Here is a 19,561-nt window from a genome sequence, read left to right as displayed (position 1 = left end):
AAGAAAATAATTTTCTGCAATACTTACAGTTGGTTGAATAAACTCTTAATACTTGAAGACATGGCAATACTAGCCTGTGGTTCTGCAAATTATGCTTCACTAAATTCAATGGTATGTTTAGGACACCATTTATTCTTGCTTTCATGCCAATCTTCTTGTCTGACATCAAAGAAATACAAGACCAATCACACTGATTTTGAAATTGTTAAAAAAATAGAAGTTAAATTACTGATCTCTTTCTACTGATGTCAACTCTGCTTATCTACTTTCCACCATTCTTTCCTCCCCTCTAATTTACTTCACTATTATTTTTCCTCTTTACCAGTTCTGAGTATGTGGATGCTTACACAATAACAGAATTATAAAACAGTAATTATTAAGCCATAATATCACCTTTTGGACCAATTTTTGCAAGAAGAGTATGAAGAAGCACCATTAGTTCTTCATTTGGTGGAGAGTCTTTGCTGGCAGTCAAAAGCAGCTGTAACAAGATCTGTGTCCCTCCTTTGGTGACTAAGACACTTGCTCTCCGACCACCACCTAGAAATTAAAACTGAATTGATACAACTAAAGCCAAAGAACAATTAAATATCTAAGAGACAGTTATAATGAAGTTAGGTTTTAAAACATCAGTATTTTCTTTATATATGACTACACTATGCAAGAACATGATAGACTTACACTTACCTTATTAGAAAGGTAACTTCAGTCTTTACATTCTTTTAATTCTGCATATGCTTCAGCAATCAACAACAAAAACCAAAATAATGATACTTTATGAAAAACCCAACAACAATAAAATTAACTAGAGAAAGCAAACAAAAATAAACTGAAAAAGCAAGCATAAATATAATCATATATTACTTCTTAATGAAAACTTACCAACTGAGACAATCTCAATGAGAATATTCAATATATTTAGAATAGTTTGAGGATCTCTTGTATTCTGCAATAAAAAAAAGAGATCTGTGTTTAACATGCAGTCTAATAATGGTTTGGATACTTAAAGATAGGAGGAATTGCCACCACAAAATTAAATAGAACTTTGAATGTACCCACATCGCAACCATCCCACTATGCAGCCCAAATTAACCACAAAACCAATTAAAACACACTTTGTAGTGTGGTACATCAATTAGAATTGATAGGTGACAAGCAATACCTTAAAATATCTAAATATAAGGGAGAGAAAATCACAAGTAGGTTACTTGAAGAAGTATCTATTCTTAACAGACCAACACAAGTTTTGAAGACTCAATAGGATAACAACATATTTCATAATACGAAATATATACATTTCATAATGATAGAATGCAAAACTGCTATGAACCCATAACAAAAAAAAATTAAAATATTTTACCTCTAGGGTTGACAGGATAACTTCTATTCCAGTGGAGCCCTTAGAAGTCATCTCCTTCCTGGTTTTTTCTGTCACAGAAAAAGACCAGCATTGGCTTGTAGTAAAAAAATATGTTATCATCTACAAATTGACAAGAAAATTTACACTGCAAATAATAAAACTTATTAAAAAATGCATATTTGTATGTACTAAGAACAAAGTAAAAGACTTAAGCAATTTTAAAACTAATTTTTGTTTTCAATTATTCAACAATTTTGTGATGGCCTAGAAAAAAAAATTAAGAAAAATATCAGTAGGAAAGCTGCCTTCCAGATACTTCTACTCTTTACCTATATACAACATACAGACATATATACATATGAAGCAAGTTATTACTTAAATTATAGCTATTTGACAAACACAAAATGGACTCAGCACTACCAATACTATACTAGATATATTAAACATGGTCTTAAACAGATGTTTTCAACAATCAGTGACAAAAACAGATATATAATCAAGTTCACTAAATCAAAACTTAAGTCTAACAAGGGAGATACAGGAAGCAAGGGTCAAAAGGGAAACTACTAAAACCACAAAGCTTAGATAATTACCTTGACTCTGGACCAGATGAAGGATCCTTGAGGTAACATATCTGGCATTGTCTGATTCTCCTAATACAGAGTCCAAATTTATCTTCTCCAGCTGTGACAGCAGGGATATAGTCCGAGAACTGGCAGAAACACTACAAAAAAGATATTATTTTTCCATCTAAATCAGAGAAAAAAGCTCCTAACAACAGAAACTTGATGCTAGAGTAAAGGGTGTGACTAATTCACTTCCATATTTTATCTGGATTGGAAAGCAGTCTTAATTCTCAATTCTAGCAAATTTACAGGTTTTGAAAAGCCTGCACTGTAACGGACTAATTGTATGTTACAGCATCTCCAAGAGCAACTGTGAACAGGGAAATCAGTTGCAGCAAATAAATGCAGCTATGCAGCTATAGGTACAAATGTTCTTCATCTATGCCATCTAGAGCGACTTATATTTAATAATTTATGTTAAGTGACAGAATACCCTATCCAACTTGCCCTTAAAGGAAAAACTGGCTACAAATAGACTGAAAAACAGCTGAAAAATGGCATTTCAGAAAAGGAAGAAAATAATGTCATTCGTGAAGTGAGCAAACTAGCACACACCAGCTGAAGAAAAAAAACCACCATTTTGAGAAAGAAACAAAAGATATTTTCTAAAATTATCATCAAAGTTTGGATTCATTTTGACTGCAAGGGCATTCTGGCCTGCTGTCGTGGGTTTATGCTGGCCACAGGCCAGGCACCCAGCAAAGCTACTCACTCACTCCCCTCTGCAGCTGGACAGAGGAGAGAAAATTTAATGAAGGGTCATGGGTCAAGATAAGGACTGCGAGAGATCACTCACTAAATATAATCATGGGCACAACAGGCTCAGCTTAGAGATATGAAGTGAATTTATTACTGACAAAGTCAGAGCAGGATAGTGAGAAAGTAAAATAACCCTTAAAAACAGCTTTCTGCCACCCTTCCTTCCTTCCAGCTCTGCCTCCCACCCCAGCAGCACAGGGAAACAGGGAATGGGGGTTGTGGCCAGTTCATCACCTGAGGCTTTTCCCGCTGCTCAGGGAGAGGAGTCATTCCCCAGCTGCACCGTAGGATCCCTCCCATGGGAGACAGTTCTTCATTAACTTCTCCAACATGGGTCCATCTCATGAGCAGCAGCTCTCAGTGAACTGCTGCAATGTGAGTCCCTCCCATGGACACACAGTCCTCCCAAAACTGATGCAGTGTGGGAGGACTGTACAGTCCTCCAAGGACAGGCTGCTCCAGCCTGGGGCCTCCCTTGGGTTCACAGACTCCTTTGTGAATCCACCTTCTCCAGCCTGGGTCTCCTCCACCAGCTGCAGGTGGATCTCTACATCCCCATGGAGCTCCATGGGCTGCAGGGTACAGCTGCCTCGCCAAGGTTTGCACCAGGGGCTGCAGCAGAACCTCAGCTCTGGTTCCTGGAGCAGATCCTTCTCCTCCTCCTCCTTCTCCACTGACCTTGGTGTCTGCAGAGTTGTTCCTCTCACATGTTCTCACCCTACTCTGGCCACAATTACATCTGCATAATAACTTTGTTTTATTTAATCTTAAATCTGTTATCACAGCAGAGTTATCACCATTTCTGCCTGGCCCAGTCTTGCCCAGCGGCACGTCTGTATTGGAGCCACCAGGGACTGGCTGTGCTGGACATGGAGGAAGCTTCCAGCAGCCTTCCACAGAAACCACCTTGCAGCCTCCCCCCAGCAAACCCAATAGTCTTGCAACAAAAAATTGACTTGAAAATGTATTTTAGTGTAAGACACCACTTCAGTCCAGGCATTTATATAGAGAAGGAGAAAGAAAGAATTGGTCTGTTTATTCTAAACAGAGTCAGTATAGAAACTGTTTTATTTGTTCTATACTTTCAGATCATAAAAATTATTCAGAATAGTTTTGAGATTCACATTCCTAAATAATTGGACCCATTACAGCCTGACAGTAATTTTTAAACAGGTGTTTAACATTTTAATTGTAGTCATGTAATTAACTACAGGAAACTATGACTTCCATGCATGAACTACCTTGGCTTTTCATTCATAACATTAAAGTTCTAAAATAATCAACAATAATTCATTTTACACACACATTGCTTTATCTACAATAAAATTAAAGTCTACAATACTAGCTTTATGAATAGTCAGCCAGTTTTGTTTATAATAATGAGGAATTATTATTACTCCTTGATTTATATCTCACATCTGTGTAAAGGTTTTACACTTACTGTTAACTACTAAAATGTTAAAATTATGGGGAAAAGTCAGTTGAGGGCAAAAGTTATAAGCCATGAAGGCAAATTGATGTGAGAGCTGCACAGGAAACTGCTTCCACCACTCTCACTTTTCCACACGGACATCTTAATGAGAAGCAGAGCCAAAAATTAATTTCAGATTACAGATGATACTTAAAAGCTGCTAAGAACAAGAATAAGAAATGGTTATATTAATTATAGCTCTGCTCTTAAATAGGAGTAATTTTATATTGTGAAGTAAGCCTATCACCTTCTCAAGTATTTGACAGACTTTGATTTAACTTTTTTAAAAATTTAATTATTAAAATGTTTAATTATTAAAACTTAATTATTTTTTTCATCTAAATTAAATCTGTCTTGCATGCTGAAACATTAATTTCCTTGTGTAAGTAAAGCATTATCACTCCAATCCTTTCTCGTCATCTAACACTATGCGGAATAGTACAAAGCCGTTATTATTTGCATAAGCATTGTTTTGCTTCTCTCTGCTTCTCCATTTATCCATTGAACTTTAAATGCTCCAAAATTGACACAAGATTGTAATGAAATCCACAAGCTCTGTTGATCTAATACACAAACTGACCAAATTATATAGGATGTTATCTTCACCAGCTCCACAAGCAAAAGAAGTAAGAGTCCAGCCAATCCACATGTAAGCCGATGTGTAAGACAACTGCTGCTTCAGCCTGTGTGTGTGTGTGCATGTCACTTCCATTGTGGTACACCATTGGTCCCACAATTAAATTAATGTAGTTTGAAAGGTGAAAACAATCCAAGAAAGCAAAGCTGATGCTCAGGAATAACAAATAATCATAATAATAGCAGTAACAATAACAATTTTTTTTTTTAAGTTTTTGCAAAGATAGAATTCACTCATAGGCATTAAAATGTCAGAGCAAACCTGATTTTTGAATGCTCCAGTCTGGAAAACTCAAGCAACACTGACACATGGAAGCCATTTAGTGGGTACAAGAAGCTGGCATCTAACACAATTCCTCCATAGTTAATAAAAACTTTAAAAGGTTTAGGTAGGGTAAATAATTCTCGGTACTGGGTGGTATAACAACTAAAGTTCTAAGATTTAGAGTTATAATCTCCTCCTGGGGACAGAGTTTCTACCAACAGCAATAACTGCTTATTGCAGCAGAGATATCTTTAAAATAGTTTTAGGCTAGTCATCTTGTATAAAGCCTTCCAACATAAATACAGCTATCTACATTTCATGTCTTCCGCATACACAATTAAGCATCCCTAAAAATTAGCATCAGCCAACACTCAAATGCAAATAAACTCTTGATTTCCTCTTAGTTATGGTTGAGTTTTCTTCTTAAAACAAGAATTTTAGTCTTATTTACCAGTATTCTACACTAATCTACATAGTGGTTATACAACTATTTGACAGTTTTCAATGCCTGCACAGTACCACAGGACAGGAATTACAGCAGCCAGACAGGCATATAGCAGCAGAGTCGGTAATATTGCTGTGACCACCCATTTGACCTCAGAACAAAATGAAAGCACAAGTTGTAATGAGACTCTCTCAAATTTGTAATGAAAACACGTATGTTTTGACCAATGTACCATTCAGCATCCAAATCTAGAAGACAGTTCTCCAAAATGGAGAGGCACCATGGAATTCAGTATTTTCAATCCCACAAGAATGAGTCAGAATGAACTCTGTCCCGTCCGAGATATGTTTTCTCTCAAGCTGCCAACATTGTAGAACCTCAGATGAATTCCCTGAAGGCTGTGGACAGACTTGTGTGGTGACCAGACACAGAGACACAGCAGGAGCCAAAGACTCAGGGGGAAGAGCTGAGACTTTCCTGTGCTTGGACTTTCAAGGCACAAAAGCCCAAGGGTTCCTCTGTTCGTGGTCTCTCCCAGGAGGCACCAGCTGTGTTACTGCACCATGAGTAAATCGGTTTGTAGAATGAGACACTGGAGACCTTGCTGAGGGAAACCTGGGGTCAAACTGGTAAAAACACAATACAGACCAGTCTCAAGAATTCCAGCTGGAGTATCCAACATGAATTTGAATCATCACCCATCAAACTAGAAGAAGATTAACTATGGTTTCTACTCAGTCAAAAGCGATTGTCACAAAGAATGGGATGACTCAGACTGACCTGACACACCAACATGCAGTTCTCCAGATTTCAAGCTGCAGTGAGTACCTGAGCTTGTCACTGATGCTGGGGCACAGAAACAATATGAGACTGGTTTTGCCACAAAGTAAAGAACCCTTCTTGTTATTAGGAGTGACATTTTTCACCCCATCCATTCTAAAGCCTTCTCATAAGAGCACTTGTCAGTGAGGGTTACATAGGTCTCTATTATCTTTAATTCTGAAAAAAACATGACTAAAGAGCACCAGAAGAAACTTCATAACACCATAAAAACTATTGTCTTCAGATCTGGATAAACACCAGAGTTGCTCTTCATGACACATATATGCCAAACCAGTCCCTGATGACCTGCAAAAATGATTCAATAACCAAAGGCAACCTCATTCCTTATATCCCTTCATTTGAAAGATTTTCTCCCTGAAGTTTAATATTGTCATTTCAGGCACTTCTTACTAGAAATGCAACTGTCCTTTATCTGTTCCAGTGACATGCCTCTCTAAGCACAGTATCTTGCACATATTTCCATCAAATATTCTTAACCATTTTCTACATTTCACAAGAGTATTTTGAAATAATTTGGTCCTCCAGTAATTTTGCAGGCCTTTTGAGCTTCAAGTTGACCATAACTTCAACAACACGCCTCTCTTACAGATCGTTAGTAAAAAACTAGAATATTTGCCACCATTAGCTGTAATCAGAAAGAGAGAGAGCACATCCAGAAGTAAATTGTGCACCATTACCTTCTGACAGTCGTCAACTACCACTGATGTTGTCTCCACTCAGTGCTCTACTCTGTCCAAACACAACCAATAATTATTATTCTCTGACAGATTTACACTTTCTTTAAGCATCTTGAGGCCAAGTTTACCAGGCTTTGTTGATCTGGTACACTTCATGTCTCCACAGGCAGGAAACTCTTTCTTCATCCCACATTCAAATGCTACAGTTCAAAATGCCCATCACACCACCACTTGGCATGCACAAAGGAAGAACCCCTGTCCTTATGTCAACTTAGAACATGACTCTAGCTAACCAGGGAGCTTTGTGGATTTCCTCTTTCTCTGGTCAGGAAAGCCACAAGTAGATAATACGGAAGCATGCCCAGAAAGTGAAGAACAGAGGACTTCAGGGCTTCACACTTGAAAGAGAACTACCTCAACAACGGGTTCACATTTGAAAGATAGCTTCCTCAACAAGAAAACATCTTCTCAAAGAGAGTTTCCTCATTACAGGGACACTTCTTTAATTTCCAAAAGATTTAAGCATTTGAAATCTGATAATGAAGAAGCAATAGATTCACAATCCTTCATTACCCACCATATGCCACTTTCACTATGCAAATGCTAAAACACATCATTGTACCTTTCTACATGTCTACCCACAATGAGAAAGATAACTCTGAGCCATGGATGCTCATAAAAATTCAATTATCTTAGAATGGATTTTAGCTACTGACCTTGCAAGAAGCCTTGCAAAATACAATAGTCAAATGAGGAATGCCATTGGTTTCTCAATTATACCTACTTTCCCTGAAGCTGCAGTCAGCCAGCACACAGATGTATAAGGGAGTTCCTTCTTCCCCCGCAGTAAACAGATCTGCATTTTGGCAGGTTACCATGAGCCTTTAATACAGGCAGGCTTCTCACGAGCTTGTTAGGACTTTATTCCAACACAAATAATTTCAAACTATGGTTTTGGGTTTTTTCCCTCAACCACTTCCACAGTTATCAAGTAATCATTAGAGAGCTGATACTTCTGATTATTCATAGCTATCTCTGTACACAGAGTCACCATAACTTATTCTTGACTTAGGGAACAACTGTTTTGAATTGCAGGCATGGAAACTTTCATTTTGACTCTGAGTAAAGAAGAATAAATGGCACTTAAGTAGCAACTTCACAAACATCTAATATTATTGTGATAGCAGATTTTATACATTATAATTTTCAAGAATACTCATTGCTGACAGAGAGCTTGCTTTGCTTATCATAATGCCTAAGGGGCTAGCCTACCACAAGAACAAAACATAAAGAGTTTTTTTTTTACAATTTCTTTTGATCTAACCCTCACAAAACCAGGAAAAACTGGCCTGATATAAACCCTAACCCTGTTCCATCCAAAGTCAGCAAAAGTAACGATAATTCTACATACAAGAATTTAAAGTCAAATATTAAATAGATCCCAACATACAACATAATTCACAGCAGAGTATGTTCTTCATAAAAATTCACCTCCTCACACAGAAAATAACTAGTACTTCAGAAAACTAAGACTGAAGCCAGAATTCCCAATTTTGCTGATTTTCCTTTTTTTAAAAAAATCTGATTTAACAAGGTGGTTTAATCTGTGCTAGCTTAAGAAAAAAAAAGTAAGATTGAAAGCCTTTAAATTGTTTCCTGATGCTTAACAGCCTTCCAGAGAATCTCACAAATTTCTCAAATTCTAGTTAAGACAAGTCCACATGAAAATAACAAACACATCTTTTCAACTTGACATCTTCTGCATCCCACTTTGGTTTGTCCTAGCTATGTGTTGGATTGCAAGATTGTTGCAGGACGACATCTTATCACAAACTCATGGTTTCTTATAGAGTATTATAAATGTCTTTAATTCCTTCAGTAGAAAAAACGTTTTGTTTTACCAATATGTGTATAAAATTATGAAATTAACTAAAATTTCAATTAAATTGAATATGTATTTTATATTTGAACATGTCCAACATTAACTGAAAATTTAGATTTAAAAAGTTATTTATTAAATGTGAAGATACTTTGTGTTAATCAATATTTACTCCCACAGTGTTTCAGGACACCAGCTAGAGACTCACAATGTGTATTTCATTTATCTTCTTACTAAGAAGATAAAGATACTCTTACTAAGATAAAGACTCTTTTTTCACAGGTCTCAAATAGCTTGATGTTAAGAGGTGACTGTAGTTTTAAATTTACCTTTTTTCAGATGATGCTTTTGCTTTGTTCATATCGGAAATATGATTCTTCAAATCACCATCTCTGACAACCTGTAAGATATTAAACAACTACATATTATTGACATCTTTTGTTCTTTAGAGATGAAATGCTGACACCATATTGAATGTCACTTTACTAGAAATGTTAAATTAAGTTAATTCACAGTGATTGCATTTTCTACAATGTCACAGGCTCTTCTCCCTTCACACTATTTGACCCAACTTTTAAAATAAACTGTTGCTTTTTAAGTATGGAGTGTGATTCTGCATTATTATTTAGGTCTTCCAAAGTTCAGAAAGTCTGATTACAATAAAGCAGAGACTTGTATCAGTCTTTTACTAGACATTATTTTCCTGCCAATGACAGAATTTTATCAAGTAAAGTTTTTGCTGAAGTCAGTAAATACATTTCTTAAGCTTACTTGACAGTACTATGAGATGCCACAACACACTGATTTCTGACTTCATGTATCTATAGAACAACTAAGGCTAGAGGCACAGCGAGAAACATGGAGTATTTGGTGTTCTTATTTAAGCAGGGCCTCAATACATTCCTTGGACAGAAACCATATCGTGCCAAGGACTCAATTTTCCTATCCATCTAAGGACATAGTGTCCTCAGGGCACATCGCTTCCTCAAATGGTGCCTCCAAGCAATTAAGGTTGCAGCCTACAGGACCATTAACTGAGCACCACTTCTTCCATCTGAGATGTACTATGAGTGATAGACAAATACTCCCACTGTGAAAAAAAAAATTGTCCTCTAAGAGCTCAGTGGTAAATTTAAAGGTAGAAGACAGAAAAGGAGAAAATGGATGTTCAAAGAAATTGAACATTGGAATTGAGAAATGCAGGCAAGAAATTCAGTCAACTACACACATACAGCTACCCACCACCCCCTCCCCCATCCCCTTCTCCCCAAAGAAATTTGCAAAAGCTCTCAAAAATCCTTATTGTTCAGCACATAAAAATAATCAGGTTTTTATTACTGGTAAATTCCACTCCACTGCTAAAAGCCTAAAGCAGATGAAGTATGAAACAGGCTTATTTCCAGACTTACCTGAAAGTAGAATATTCTCCCAGCAACCAGGAAGAAAATGCTTAACTTTTCACAAGAATTCCAGCTTGACTCAAGTTAACAGGTGTCTTAGCTTTGTCCAAGCACCCTTCAGGTGAACAGTATCTTGAAATTCTTTAAACAAAACAAAAAGTTACAAGAGAAGAGCTGTGTCCACCCCATTACTGACAATTTCATGAATTACAAAGTCTGGATTTTTCCAGCCATGTTGCTAGTCTTACTGGGTGGAAATCAGACCCTTGGATTCAAGTAACCAAGAGCTGTTTTGCTTCCAGCAAAAGTAGGACCTGCTGTCATGCAGATGATGAACAGTCTGCCAGTGCCAATAGTGTCTATATATTATTGTGTACTGAACTGCTGCGCAAGTGGAGCCAGCTACTAAGTTGAACAATCTTGAACTGCAAGGTCTTAGTTTGTTTGTCTAAACTCACCACAAAGTATGTCAGTAAGCATTAAAGTGCTTATTGATGCTCACGTCAAGGGGAGAAGTCAAGTGAAAAAGAAAAAGCACAAGAAAAAAAACAAAACAAAAAACCCAACAAAATTAAACACAGATGAGAAGGAACAAGAAAAAATGAAGAGATAAATACACACAGCAGTTATCCAGAGAGATGTGGTGGGACATCTATGCATACTGAAGAAAAAAAAAAATTCTCTAACATTTGACTAGGTAATGCAAAAAAAGAAACCCTTCCAAATTAATTTAAAACTTTTAATATTATCCTTATTTTGAATAAACACTTAATAGAAAGCTAAAGGCAGAAGGTGAATGAATTTACATATATTTTAAGTAATCCACTTGTCTTTCAGTGGTATCAGAGCAGACAAAAAATTAGCATCAGTTCTGCTTGCAAAGGACGAACAACTGAATGAAAGCACTTCAATTAGGAGGGAAGCAGGGGAGAGTAAGAAGTGTTGACTAAGTAGAACTCCAAACCAACAAATGCTGGATTCTCTGAAATCTCCCTTTGCCTTTCCACCTTGCCTGTGAAATGTTATCTCATTCATTCTCCCATCTAGACAGGGGAAACAGGCAGTCTCCACAAGACCAGAAAGCTGCACTGTAATAATTACTGTAATAATGCTATCAACAGTACAATAAATTATATGGCCTGCATGAAGTTACAGGTAATTTTCACGTTTTCCTTTCTCCTCAGAAAAGCACATATTTGCCTCACTCCTAGGTGAATTCTTTGTCACTGAGTCACCTTGCCTGCTGATCCAGATTATCAATACCCTGAAAATCTGACACTCACTCACAAAGTTCATAAGCAAAGAGGATACCCCCTCCAGCATTTGCCTTTCATATGAAATTCTGACATTTTCCAAAATCTAAAATTAAGAATAATATGGAATCCGTGGAACTCCTAGTTCTTGGACAAATACTCTAACCACAAAACTACCAAATGGCAAGGATCATCACAAAGCAGGTTTTTTTTCTCAAAACAATGGCTAAAGGAATGAAGGTGCACTGTTTCATTAAGACCTCATGCTCAGATGTGTCTATCAGTCATTACTGGGAGTGCCTACCGAGGACTTGTATGAACTCCATCCACCTGAATATTGAGTATGTATCTATATATGTATATGTACTAGATGAACAGCAAGATGCCCAGCCACTCTAAGGCAGCAACAATTCTGGTCAGACGTCACAACAGGATTCAGAGGAGATTTTACTGACACAAGTTCTGGGGGTCCCAATGTAGTAAGGATGTGGACTTGCTGAAGCGAGTCCAGAAGGGGGCCATAAAAATGACCAGAGTGATGGAACAATTCTCCTATACAAAAAGAGGCTGAAAGAGCTGGGACTCTTCACCCTGGAGATGAGAAGGCTCTGGGGAGACCTTAGAGCAGCCTTCCAGCACCTAGAGAGAGCCTACCAGAAAGCTGGATAGGGACTTTCCACAAGGGTGTCCAGTGATATGTCAAGAGGCAATACATTTGCTTTAAAATGAAAGGAGGAAGGTTTAAGTTAGACACTAGGAAGAAAAAACACAGCCACCATTACAACAGTTCATGCTGAGCATTTCTGTTGCCATTTTAATAACATCATACTTGAAAGAAGTTGTCATAAAATAAACACACAATAATGTCACATCTGAGGCTTAAAATTTTCATTTTAACCAATGGCACCTCTACTTTCATGTTAGGTTTTTGTTTCTCATTGAACGTGGCAGAAATACTACCTTTCAAAACCATGGAGAGTTTTCATGCTAAAATCCTGCTATTAAAACTTTCTCTGACAGGAAAAAAGGATAATCTCTCTGTTGCTGAAGCTGAAGGACATTCTCAGTTTACATAAACAGAATTCACATGTTCAATTGACCCAAATACTTTAACACAGAACATGCCTGCCCTGGAAGGACAAACGTAATTTTAATAAAATTTAAAGTACCTTTGCATTTTCTTTACTTAAAAGCCTCTCACACCTCAAAAAACCAGCAAGACCAAACTACCACACACAAGAAAACCACCCAAATAATTTAAAAAAAAACACCACAAAATCCCAACAATAACAAAAAACCCCATAACCAGAAAATAGACTACTTCAAAGAGCCAGAGATGTCTGAAATTTTCCATGGCTAATTCTAGGATCTTTCTGCAAAATGCTTTGTAATTACATTTCAAAAACCACAGTTCTCTCCAAGGGAAACTAGAAAAATCAAAACCAAGTATTGATATACAAAGTTTATCAATACTACTGAATCTGTTCTACTTGCACAATATTCCATTAAGTTTTTATTTTCCAGAAACTTCTGTTCTTAATAAATATTATACAGCAAGGTATATTTCTTGAGTCTGTTAAGTATATATTAAAACACAGTATCTTATTATCATAAACCCAGGAGTTGCTAAAACCACATATCAAATTACACTTTTCAAGAGAAAAACCAAAATTTAAGTCTTTTATGTCTGTCTACCACAACAGACAAAAAACCTGTACGACTGTTCACCTATACATATATATATCTCTACGTTTTGTTTTTGTATCCAAATCTTGGTGCAACCCAAAATATTTTCAAAGCCAAAGCTCAGACTTCACTTTTGATTATCAAGGAGCTATTGATTTGAAAGGTGAAAAAAAGTAACAAGTCTGCAGCAACTAAGTAATTGCTTTGATGTATACTTACTTATGAGACACTGCAAGTAAGTAGCAGAATAAAATCTTTGGTAAATGCTGCAGTACAAAAAAAGAAGCAAACTAGTACACAGAAAAAGGAAGGAGTACAAAATCGCAGGTGACAGAATAGTGTCAAAATGCAATACATTAAAAATTAAATAGAAAAACTATAGGTGTGACTGAGAAAACACGTAATTATGTAAAAGGTCACAAGTGCTAGGCAGAAGAGAACCTATTGAAACCCTGAAGCTGGTTACATTCTGGGCTTCCAAAAGCACTTCTACCTCTCACAGAAGTACATGTGCGTTCCCCTAGTTCAGTGCAGATTAAATCACAAGCAAATGCACTTTTCATATTACCTCATTTCATGTATCCCCAAGTCTCAGAAGCTGTTCATGGGTCAAAACATTCTTTTTCAAAGTACTTACAAGTCTGTTTAAACAAAACCATATAAAAAGACTTTTGCATTCCTTGTGCTGTAGGCAATCTTAATTCCAAAATACCACTTGTGGTTTATGTTTTTAAACATTGAAGTAAATTGTTTGCAAGAACAGGCTATTTACCTAAGTGAATTCACACTTGTAGGAATATATTCTGTGTTAAAAATTTAGAATAACCAGCAACACATGGCAGCAAAAGTCATGGTCTCTGTAGCAACAGCAACCTAGCCAAAAAGCTTGTAGAAAGCAGGTAAACACCAGGATAACCAGCATTCTAAACATGGCAAAACCACACAAACAACACACTATACAGAAATGAGCAGTATGTTACCTACCATTACACAAAATAATTATTCATCAGGACAGCAGAATACTCTTCCTTTGACAGCAGTAAGAAATGACCACTGCTATTAACACAGTGGTGCTGTCTCCCCCATCTCATCCTCTTGCACCATAAGGAGGACTGCACCTTTGCAAAAAGTCCCAGCAATTATACCTTAAGTAGCTCCTTCCTCTATGTAATCCTTTATTCTTTCATACCTAACATATTGTTTTCAAGTTCAGTGTCTCAAATGACAACTTACAAACTATAATTTTGAAAAAAATGGTTAGTTGTGGATTGATTTTTGGGTTTTATTCCAAGAATGCAGTTCTATTTTAATGGCATACAAACTAGTAAAGTTACTGCACATGAACAATTTCTTTAATAAAAACATGATACTTAATGTTAGGTTAAAAAAAATCACAAACTATTTGGAGATGGCAGAGTTATTTGTACAAACTACTTTATATTCCAAAATCTCAAGCCACAGAACAATCCATAAAAGCTTTGGTTGCCTACAAACCATACTAAAAATCTGGGGAAATCCTTCCAGCTTCACAATTAAGTTTCAAGTTGGCAAACACTACATTGTACTCAATCACAATCCAGTAAACAGAACCATATACATAAAGACTGATAGAATGATAAAGAAAGAATGAAAGAATGATAACTAATATGGTACGGAGAGTCTGTTTCCTGAAGTAGACTATTCCTAGCCCAGTTCCTGAACCTTTACAGGCACTGGAAAACAAAAACAGACACTCATCCCCACCCCTGGCCCTACCCCGCAAATGCTGTTTCATAGGAATTAAAGTCCCAGTCAATAGCCGAGAGAGAGTCAATTATCAGGATCAGCTGTTTTTTTTAAATTGAATTGTAAAATAGGACGGAATGGCACTGAGTACACACTGAAGAGCTGTCTGTTCCTAAGATTTAATATATAGCAGTAGAAAAAGTTTGTGTCATCAAAGTATTATAATATACCTAAAAGCACCTTAGAAGTGTTTCTTCCATGAGAAAACATTTGTTCAAGATAGTAGAAAAATTATTTCTTCCAGATGTAATTTTAAGACTTTATGTGGAAATGGCAGAAAATAGTCCCTTACCTAATGACTACCATGTCCTCTTAAGCAGAAAAAAACAAAGAAGTTTTAGGTGGAAGAGAGCCTAATTCATAAATCTAAAACAAAATGAAAAGGCTAACAACCCTCACTCATCACAGAAAAAATACTTCTGAAAATCAGTTACTGCCTTTCCCTTATGCCATTTACTATAAATATTTATAGGAGGGAACAAAAAAGTCAGCTGATTAGCTTACCCATTGCTGCATTATAGCAAAGTGCCGACTTTTTGACGTGACTAGATAAACTGCAGCCTATAATCAGACATTCAAAATGACATACATAAAACTTCACAGACAACTGAAGCACCCAAGTCCTTTACAGCGCGTTGCCAACTATGTCATGCAGCCATTAGCACCAGACCACTTGACTGCAAAAACAAAGTCTGACAAAAGTAGCCAAAAAAACTAAGCAAGCAAGCAAGAAAAGCATTCGCTGGGAAAGGAATTAAACACCAGTACTTTATTTCTTGCCTGGAAAGAAGCTCCTAGAAAGTTACTAGCATTGCAGGCATAGGGTTGCTTCAAGATACGACAAACTTGCTGTCATCAGGGTCACATAGTATCCCGTTCAAAGCTTACGTGATTTAAGCTGACAGAAATACTGCAAAAGTCAGCTACTTCTTGCCCAGCCAGCATAACCCTTTTGTCAGGTAGAAGGTGAATGGCACAGGGAGGGAGGAGGAAGCAATAAAAATAGCCAGAAGGAAAAGGACAACAACAGCAGAAATAGCAGAAATTAGGTATTTCCCTACACCAAGAACTGAACAAGAACTGGAAACCTAGGAACTTTTGCCAGCTCTTGGAAAAGCTTAATACAGTGGTAAATGTCAGAGGTGCTTTCTAGCACATAACCCAGTGATTGCTTCTTTGAGTTACACTGCCTTGATGGTTAAGGTCAGTCTGTTAAAAAAAAAAAAAAAAAAAAAAAAAAAAAAAAACAAAAAACAAAAAACCGAATAACTCAAAGATCTAAACTTCTTAGTTCACTAACTTCATAAAGCAAATGTGCAATCCTGGTTTTAATCCAGAAAAAAAAAAAAAATAAAATAAAATAAAATAAAAAAAAAAAAAAGAAGAAGAAAAAAATCCATGGCTCCATGTTGCAGATTTATCTACTCAAATACACTTCAAACCTCACTGGTGTGCAGAAACACAATCATAACAACCCATAATACTCCCAGCAACTGTTCTCCCTTTCAAAATTTTGATTTGTACCATTTAGATTATGAATTACTCTAGGAACAATTAAAACACTATTACCTACCTCCAGTATGCAATGCCTGGGCACTCTGCTTCTCAGTAATTTTAAGTTTTATAAAGATGTAGTGGAAGTTTTTATGTGCCTTGTAACGTAATAAATATTTTAGGGTGACATTTGCAAGACTGCTGCCTCTGCAGCTGTTGCAAAAGAAAGGAAGGATGTTTGGGTGCTCCCTCCTCTCCACTACTTGCAGTCTTTCTATGGTTACTGCATTTCCAAATGGAAACCATGCTGAATCACCCATGTATCCAGGACACACACTGGATAGTTCATAATCTTCTTGATGCTTAGCACAGGATATTGGACAGTTAAGCTGTGGATAGTGGCAGGGCCTGAAAACATACCCAGAGATACACTGCTGTTATAAATCTCTCCTAAGCACTCACACAAGCAGCTGCCTTGTTCAGCACTCTCACACTCACTCCAAGAAACCTGACTTCCCCTCTAAGTTCTTTAAGGAGTTTCAACACTTCAGTTACTGCAGTTATACTCCAGAGCCAGGGCGATTTGATTAGCATTCAGTGCTTTTGAACATTAGCAATTTGTATCACGGGAGCAATCTCCTAAGAGCAAGCAGCTCACAGATACTGGAATTCAAGGAGACGTTTCAAATAACATACTGAGAGCCAAAAAACAGGTGATCCCCAGCTGTGTCTAGCAGAGTATCACCATGAATTCTAAAGACTGCAAAGTTTCTAATCATGTGACACACTGCTGACAAGCTGTTGAGTGAAAAGCTGAATGTCTTTCCTAAACTAAAACTTAAACGCAAGGTGAAATAGCAAACTCCTCCTGTAAGCTAAAAGGACTTCACAGAGCCCTTCACATTTTTCTCTTTGCATGTAGCTTCTTATACATAATTTCCGGGAAGCTGCTCCTAGCAGCAGTAAGATAACTAATACAAATCCAAGACAACTGAATATTTTTCAAGCTCGAAAGCTTAAATTTGGAAAATAATCTGTGACGTTCTTAAACATGAAAACTAAAATATGAGCACTGCCACCTCCAACACCTGAACTGAAAGTTAAGCCTGAGATGAGGTATCACTTCACACAAACATATATCAGGTATCACTTCACACACCATGACTACTCCTTGGTTTAAGATAATTTCCACCCTTTTTGAAAAAAAATAAAGACAGAATCCTTTTTTTTCAATGAAACTTTTTTTGAAAAAGATATTTTGCTTAATTTATACTAGGATTAAAAAAAAATCACAGTAGTGAACTGATACATCAGAAATTATGTGTTAAAATTATCTTGACGTTAAATATGAAAGTCTTCTGGAAGGGAGATTATTTTGTCACTCCCCAGCCCAAGACATTAAAAGATATTCCAACACAGACTTGCACTCACAACACACAGGATGAGGTATAACTTCCAGAAAAACTCTTTGGTCGTAAGTATAATTTCAGTGAAGGACTAACCAAAAGGTGGGGCTATCCCATCAGCAACATCCAGTCACTCAGGGTTACACAAAATACACACTGAAAGCTACCTGCAAAACAGAGAAGCTTTTTTATGAAATATTACCTATAAAGGTAGTGCAGACACATATTTCTTTAAAGAAACATCATTCATGGGAATACAATGAGCTAATTTCTGAATGCTGGAAAAACTAATACACAAAAATCAACATTCACACCACAAGGCTATATAGAAGTTTAATGGTGTTTTTACACCATACAGGTACAAAGGAATTCACTTTCCACTTATATATACTATTACAAGATTATTGCTCTAAGTAACCACAACAGTTCATCCAGCTGAGGATTTCTAAATATCTCATGCAAAGCTTGGTGCCTGAAAGCAGTTTACACTGAAGAAAAACACCACCCCACCCTGATGTGCAACCTATTTCTCAGACCTCTGTCGAGCATTTGAACTGGTACCTATAAAGAAACACTTGCTCTGCTAGATTTCCACCACACACACACCCCCACCCAAAAAAAAAAAAAAAAAAAAAAAAAAAAAAAAAAAGGCAGGAAAAGGAAAAAAGGAAGAAAAAAGAAAAAGAAAAACCAAACCCCAAATGTTAACAAACTCCTACCCACAGAGCGTTAAGTCAAACAGACGTTGGGCAGGCCAAGTCGTACGGCGCATGAGGCAAATGTTATCCCAACAGCTGTATTTTCCACCCAATGCCCATGCTGGGCTGTCCCTCCGGCGGGGCAGCGGGGGCAGAGCCGCAGCGCTCGGGGCCCCCAGGGCTCCCGGCAGCCCTGGCTGATGCAGGCCCGCCCGGCAGGGCGGGAGGCGCGCACGGGCCGGCTGCGCACCGCACGGAGTGCGGGGACAAGATCGTCCCGCGCCCGGCGCGGGGCTCCGTGCCACCGGCGGCTCCACACCGTGCCGCGGCAGACCCGACCGCGGCCAGGCCCGGAAACCAGGACCGCTCCTACCGTAGGGCCTGCGACCATCTCCGCGGGCGAGAGCACGCAGGGCGCGGCTCCCGCAGAGACCCGCCGCGCCCGAGCGGCCCCCCACGCATCCACCGGTGCCCGCAGGGACGCGCCCGGCAGCTCCGGGTAGCCCCGCACGGAGGAGCCTCGTCCCGCCCCGCCCCTCCCCGATCCCGGTCCCGGCCCTGCCCCGCTGTGGCCCGCACCGCCCTGCCCGAGGGGATGCCCGCCCGCCGCTTTTCACCTCCGCGCAGGCGGCCGCTCACCCCGCGGCGCTCAGGCGGGGGCGCGGAGCGGCGGCGGCGGCCCCACGCGCAAGCGCCGCCGCCGCCGCGGGGAGGGCGGTGCCCGCCCGTCCGGACCGCACGGGCGGAGCAGCACCGCGCGAGCGGTGTTGACATAAATAGGGCAGGAGATCTTTCTCCTTTTTAATGCCTTTATTAAAGAGATTCAGCTCAGGTGAGGAGAAATCGACGGGTCGCGCCCACGCCGCCACTGTCCCCAA

General features: G+C 38.3%; 1 protein-coding gene across 13 annotated transcripts in view; it reads right to left on the bottom strand.

The window, feature by feature from the left end:
• Positions 1-19,361, bottom strand: part of AGTPBP1 (ATP/GTP binding carboxypeptidase 1) — a 65,130-nt gene extending 45,769 nt beyond the window's left edge. For 3 of the 13 annotated variants that reach the window (XR_005952103.1, XM_041397062.1, XM_041397064.1), the window contains exons 1-7: positions 10,371-10,603; positions 9,291-9,361; positions 1,954-2,084; positions 1,361-1,428; positions 883-946; positions 394-540; positions 28-159 (exon numbers count right to left, since the gene is read on the bottom strand). Coding sequence is in view for 12 of the 13 variants with exons in the window: in XM_041397062.1 (XP_041252996.1) it covers positions 28-159; positions 394-540; positions 883-946; positions 1,361-1,428; positions 1,954-2,084; positions 9,291-9,322 (574 nt within the window). In the remaining variant the exon portion in view is untranslated. The other 10 variants (XM_041397057.1, XM_041397058.1, XM_041397059.1 and 7 more) reach the window with 10 other exon arrangements.
• Between the last annotated feature and the right edge of the window lie 200 nt (positions 19,362-19,561).

This window comes from Onychostruthus taczanowskii, unplaced genomic scaffold (genome assembly GCF_017590055.1).
Source record: "Onychostruthus taczanowskii isolate IOZ18803 unplaced genomic scaffold, ASM1759005v1 scaffold134, whole genome shotgun sequence".
Taxonomy (NCBI): domain Eukaryota; kingdom Metazoa; phylum Chordata; class Aves; order Passeriformes; family Passeridae; genus Onychostruthus; species Onychostruthus taczanowskii.
The sequence above is the reverse complement of the archived record's forward strand: the minus strand, read 5'-3'. Positions and strand labels throughout refer to the sequence as shown.